The sequence below is a fragment of the Sinocyclocheilus grahami genome, unplaced genomic scaffold, assembly GCF_001515645.1.
Source record: "Sinocyclocheilus grahami isolate Dianchi unplaced genomic scaffold, SAMN03320097.WGS_v1.1 scaffold303.1, whole genome shotgun sequence".
Lineage (NCBI taxonomy): Eukaryota > Metazoa > Chordata > Actinopteri > Cypriniformes > Cyprinidae > Sinocyclocheilus > Sinocyclocheilus grahami.
This window is the reverse complement of record NW_015505482.1, coordinates 78,794-84,661: the sequence shown is the minus strand read 5'-3', so window position 1 is coordinate 84,661 and position 5,868 is coordinate 78,794. Positions and strand designations below refer to the sequence as shown.

General features: G+C 36.2%; 1 protein-coding gene across 2 annotated transcripts in view; it reads left to right on the top strand.

The window, feature by feature from the left end:
• The window catches only part of exosc10 (exosome component 10), a 17,759-nt gene that overhangs the window by 5,780 nt on the left and 6,111 nt on the right, over positions 1–5,868 (top strand). For both annotated transcript variants that reach the window (XM_016293485.1, XM_016293484.1), the window contains exons 4-11: positions 1,962–2,066; positions 2,191–2,344; positions 3,240–3,348; positions 3,469–3,544; positions 3,623–3,733; positions 3,817–3,960; positions 4,990–5,180; positions 5,340–5,496. In XM_016293485.1, coding sequence (XP_016148971.1) covers positions 1,962–2,066; positions 2,191–2,344; positions 3,240–3,348; positions 3,469–3,544; positions 3,623–3,733; positions 3,817–3,960; positions 4,990–5,180; positions 5,340–5,496 — 1,047 coding nt within the window. The remainder of the gene's footprint in view (positions 1–1,961; positions 2,067–2,190; positions 2,345–3,239; positions 3,349–3,468; positions 3,545–3,622; positions 3,734–3,816; positions 3,961–4,989; positions 5,181–5,339; positions 5,497–5,868) is intronic.

Here is a 5,868-nt window from a genome sequence, read left to right as displayed (position 1 = left end):
ATTAAAGAAAAACTGAAATATCACATGGTCTTAAGTATTCAGACCCTTTGCTCAGTATTTAGTAGAAGCACCCTTTTGATCTAATACAGCTATGAGTCTTTTTGGGAAAGATGCAATAAGTTTTTCACACCTGGATTTGGGGATCCTCTGTCATTCCTCCTTGCAGATCCTCTCCAGTTCTGTCAGGTTGGATGGTAAACGTTGGTGGACAGCCATTTTTAGGTCTCTCCAGAGATGCTCAATTGGGTTTAAGTCAGGGCTCTGGCTGGGCCATTCAAGAACAGTCACAGAGTTGTTGTGAAGCCACTCCTTCGTTATTTTAGCTGTGTGCTTAGGGTCATTGTCTTGTTGGAAGGTAAACCTTTGGCCCAGTCTGAGGTCCTGAGCACTCTGGAGAAGGTTTTTGTCCAGGATATCCCTGTACTTGGCCGCATTCATCTTTCCCTTGATTGCAACCAGTCGTCCTGTCCCTGCAGCTGAAAAACACCCCCCCAGCATGATGCTGCCACCACCATGCTTCACTGTTGGGACTGTATTGGACAGGTGATGAGCAGTGCCTGGTTTTCTCCACACATACCGCTTAGAATTAAGGCCAAAAAGTTCTATCTTGGTCTCATCAGACCAGATAATCTTATTTCTCACCATCTTGGAGTCCTTCAGGTGTTTTTTCATGTGTCTTGCACTGAGGAGAGGCTTCCGTCGGGCCACTCTGCCATAAAGCCCCGACTGGTGGAGGGCTGCAGTGATGGTTGACTTTCTACAACTTTCTTCCATCTCCCGACTGCATCTCTGGAGCTCAGCCACAGTGCTCTTTGGGTTCTTCTTTACCTCTCTCACCAAGGCTCTTCTCCTCCGATAGCTCAGTTTGGCCGGACGGTCAGCTCTAGGAAGGGTTCTGGTCGTCCTAAACGTCTTCCATTTAAGGATTATGGAGGCCACTGTGCTCTTAGGAACCTTAAGTTCAGCAGAAATTTTCTGTGCCTTGCCACAATTCTGTCTCTGAGCTCTTCAGGCAGTTCCTTTGACCTCATGATTCTCATTTGCTCTGACATGCACTGTGAGCTGTAAGGTTTTATATAGACAGGTGTGTGGCTTTCCTAATCAAGTCCAATCAGTATAATCAAACACAGCTGGACTCAAATGAAGGTGTAGAACCATCTCAAGAATGATCAGAAGAAATGGACAGCACCTGAGTTAAATATATGAGTGTCACAGCAAAGGGTCTGAATACTTAGGACCATGTGATATTTCAGTTTTTCTTTTTTAATAAATCTGCAAAAATGTCAACAATTCTGTGTTTTTCTGTCAATATGGGGTGCTGTGTGTACATTAATGAGGAAAAAAAATGAACTTGAATGATTTTAGCAAATGGCTGCAATATAACAGAGTGAAAAATTTAAGGGGGTCTGAATACTTTCCGTACCCACTGTATATAGATGGATAGATAGATTTAATGTATTTCTTATTTATTGTCCTATTGCTTGTAATTAGTTTATTGTTCTTGTTTCATCACTGACTGTTTATTTATCTCCAGTGAGCTTGAGTTTTTTCTTTTTTTAAATTATTTTCTTGTATTAGTTTGATATCAACATTGGTGTTGGTGTAAAGATTTTAATATCAACCTTATTAAAAGAAAAAATAAACATACCGTGATATATATCGTTACTGTGATATAAAATTACTCATATCGTGATTTTGGTCATATCGCCCACCCCTAAATAAAAGCATTTGATGAGTGAGCTATTAATATACAGGATGCCTATATAGCATTTTCAGTATTGTTATCATTCTTGGTGTGGGCGGGCTTTTAGTCAACACCATATGAAGTCATTTTGTTGTGCCTGTAGGAATTACAAAAGGTGAAAAGGTCTTTGGCCTCAATTCTTTTAGTCTCGCGCTGCAAGTCTGTCTTCTATCCTGTCACATGTGAAATTTCTAAATGCAGTGTGATCTGTGTTCAGGGCATCCTCCTGGACGAGGCCTCTGGTGTGAGTCGCACCCAGCAGCCAGTGATGCCTGCAGGATATCAGCCGCCAAAGATCGTCGTGTCCAGCTGGAATCGCAGGGTTAGTTTTTCAGCTCATCCTTGTTGGAGAGAGATTAGTTTAACTTGATCACATGTTTTGATAAATCTGGCTGGTCATTGAGGAGCCGGTTCTTGCATGATGGCAGCTTTTCTTTTCCTTGCAGGGAGGAGAGCGCAGGGAGGAGACCTTTCACCTTCTACATGCTAAAAACATTCAGCGGCCACAGCTCAAGTTCAAGGAGAAAGTGGATAACAGCAACACTCCGTTTGTCTCCAAAATTTTCAGCAAACCCAATGCAGTTAAGCCTCTGCCATCATGTGAGTGTGTTAAGAAACCCTCAGTGACTGACAACATCATTTTTTTTCTAATTTTTACAGCCTTTGTAATTAGTGCTGTCAAACGATTAATCGCACCCAAAATAAAAGGTTTTGTTTTCATAATATATATGTATTATGTATATATAAATACACACAAACACATGCATGTATATATTTAAGAAAAATTGTTTATATATGAAATATATTTATATATAATATAAAATATAAGAATATGAATATGTAAATGTGTAAACATGTAAATATGTTAAATATATATACTGTATGTGTGTGTATATATATATATATATATATATATATATATATATATATAAAAATAAAAAATAGTGCAGGGTAACAATTAATAACGATTAATCGCATCCAAAATATTTTTTGTTTACATAATATATGTATGTGTCCTGTGTATATATAAATACACACGCATGCATGTGTATATTTAAGAAAATGTTATGTTTATATGTTAAATATATTTATATGAATGTAAATATATACATGTAAATAGTTTCAAAATATATACTGCATGTGTCTGTCTTTATATATATATATATACATAATAAATATACACAGTACACACACATTATATAAACAAAAATCAATAAAAAAATAATCGTTGCCCAGCACTGAAAAAAAAATATAGAAATAAAAAAAAATTGTTTTAATGTTATTCAAATGATTTGAAATAATTTTTGGTAAATAGTAATTTAATTAAAAATAGTAATGTTTAATACTAATATAATCTTAAAAAGATAAATAATATACATTAAAAATAAATTTCAATGTAATTTAATGGTAGTTCAAATAATTTTAATATTAAATAATTCCATTTAAAAAATAGTAATGTGTTCAAATACTAAATTGTAATCAAATGTATGACTAGATTTCGCCAACAAACACATTCGTAAGGAGAGACCGGAGGATTTGGATGTTCCTGCTGCATTGGCTGATTTTATCCATCAGCAGAGAACAAAAGAGCATGTGGACGACATGTAAGACCAGATTTATGTGATTCGTTCTGTTTAAAGAGGTCCATTGTGTGTTTGTTAGTTATTTTACATCAGTGTTTAATATTAGTCTGGTTTTAAATGGATTGTAATGCTGTTTCCCAGGTTTTCTCACCCTTATCAATATGAGTTGGATCATCTGGTCATGCCGGAGAGTCTGAAGTGTAAACCTGATGTCCAGGTAAATGTCTTAATCTGCTTCTTTTCAGGAAGTGTGATGAGTGTTTTCAATCATTGATATATTTTCTTTGTGTTTTAGATGTATAAATCTCTTGCCGAGTCCACTTGTCAATTTATCAACACTTTAGATGACCTTGTTGCTTTGAATGAGAAGTTAGCCAAGATGTGTGAGTTCGCTGTGGACCTGGAGGTATGACTGCTTCAGGTTTTCATGATGCTGTTTAGTCGTGTATCACTTTAGGTGTTTAATTCGTACAAATTCTCTGTTTACAGCATCATTCCTACAGAAGCTTTCTGGGAATCACGTGTCTGATGCAGATATCAACACGAGAGGAGGATTTCATCATAGACACGCTAGAACTGCGCAGTGAAATGTATATCTTAAACGAGATTTTCACCGACCCTGCCATCGTGAAGGTGATTGACTTTAATACTATGCTCCTCTAATAGATTTACCCACTTAGATTTGTGTGTGTTAATGAAACTAAAATAAACCATAAAAATATTTTTGATGCTTAAAGTGAAATAAACATTAATTGCACTACCGTTATCAGCATATGTTGGAAGTTTTCTCGTTGTCTCTGAGAGAATATGCGGCGTCAGATGCAGAAAACTCCGTCATTCCATTTTTACTTTCACTTTCTGCTTATAGTGAATTGACTGAGATTAAGACGTTCACTGGCATAACTCTTGCACAAAGTTTACACATTGCTTATGTGATATCCATTAGCTCGCCTTCATGGTTTAAAACAGAAATATTTCAAACATTGCGACGTAACCAATTACCCCCCAACCAAACCAAACTGTGATACCACTGTCGTATCGAACCAAACCGTGAATTTTGTGAACCGTTACACCCCTAATTACTCCATTACTCATTTTCATTTAGATTAATGTACTAAAATAACTAGGTAAAACTGAAATAAAAATGAAAAACTATATTGGCATACTAAAAAAGTTTAAAAATGAAAAATTTTAAAAATTGAAAAAACAAAATTACTAAAACTAACTAAAATTAAAATATTTAAAATCTTAAAAAAAGTTATATTAGTATCACAATTATTAAAACAACACGGGTCTGTGTTTATGCAAGATATAATGCTGTAGGCTGAATTTTGGCAGTTGCCTAAAATTAAATTTGCTCTTTTTACTAATAATGTTCCCTTATGTGTAATAAAGCATTCACCTCCAAAATGACTTGTGCTGATGTAACTAAGGCTGGATGTGTGGTAAAGAAAAACAAAACACAAATATCATAGCCCAACAAGTTTCATCCATCAAACAAATTAATGTCCCACCTTACATTTTCAAATCCAGCTGAAGGTTAATTTTCATTCATAAAAATGTTACATTATGGATATTAAATGTGCTGTGAACATGTGCCATTTGATGATTGCTGTGGTTCATGTTGTTGGTTGCATGCATCACGTGTTGTTGTTCCTGCAGGTGTTTCACGGTGCTGACTCTGACATCGAGTGGCTACAAAAGGACTTTGGTCTTTATGTGGTCAACATGTTCGACACCCATCATGCTGCGCGTTGCCTAAACCTTGGCCGAAACTCACTTGACCATCTCCTGAAAGTCTACTGCAATGTGAACTCTGATAAACGCTACCAGCTGGCAGACTGGAGGATACGGTAATCCCAACGCTCAATACATTTAGCACAGACAATCATTCCTCATTGATCTAATCTCATTATGTAAGACAAAAATGAACTCCAGACCCATTTTCTGTTTGTCTGATAGCTATAACAGTCATTGTGGTAATACTAGTGTGTGTTGTTGTGTGTCTGTAGACCGTTGCCGGATGAGATGTTAAAGTATGCTCAGGCTGACACTCACTATCTGCTGTATGTGTACGATCGAGTCCGGGCTGACCTGTATGATACGGGCAATGGCCAACCCACCCTCATTCAGCAAGTCTGGGATAAAAGCAGAGACCTCTCCCTCAAGGTATGGACTGGTTTCTTCATACAAACTAATTCAATTTACATTTAGTCATTTAGCAGACACTTTTATCCAAAGCGACTTACAAATGAGGACAATGGAAGCCATCAAAATCAACAAAAGAGAAACGATACGCAAGTGATATAAGTCTCAGTTAGCCTAACACAGCACACGTAGCAAGGTCTTTTTTTTAAATTATATAATAAATACAAATAAAGCATAGAATAGAGCTAGCTAGTGTTAGAGGCCTTTTTTTTAAGAAAACAAGCAGTTAATAAATGAATGGAGTGCAAGTCTAAAAGGGGTAAGTGTTTTTTTTTTTTTTTTTAAAGAATAGAATTAGAATAGAGAGTGCTAGAGTTAGAGGGTCAAATAAAG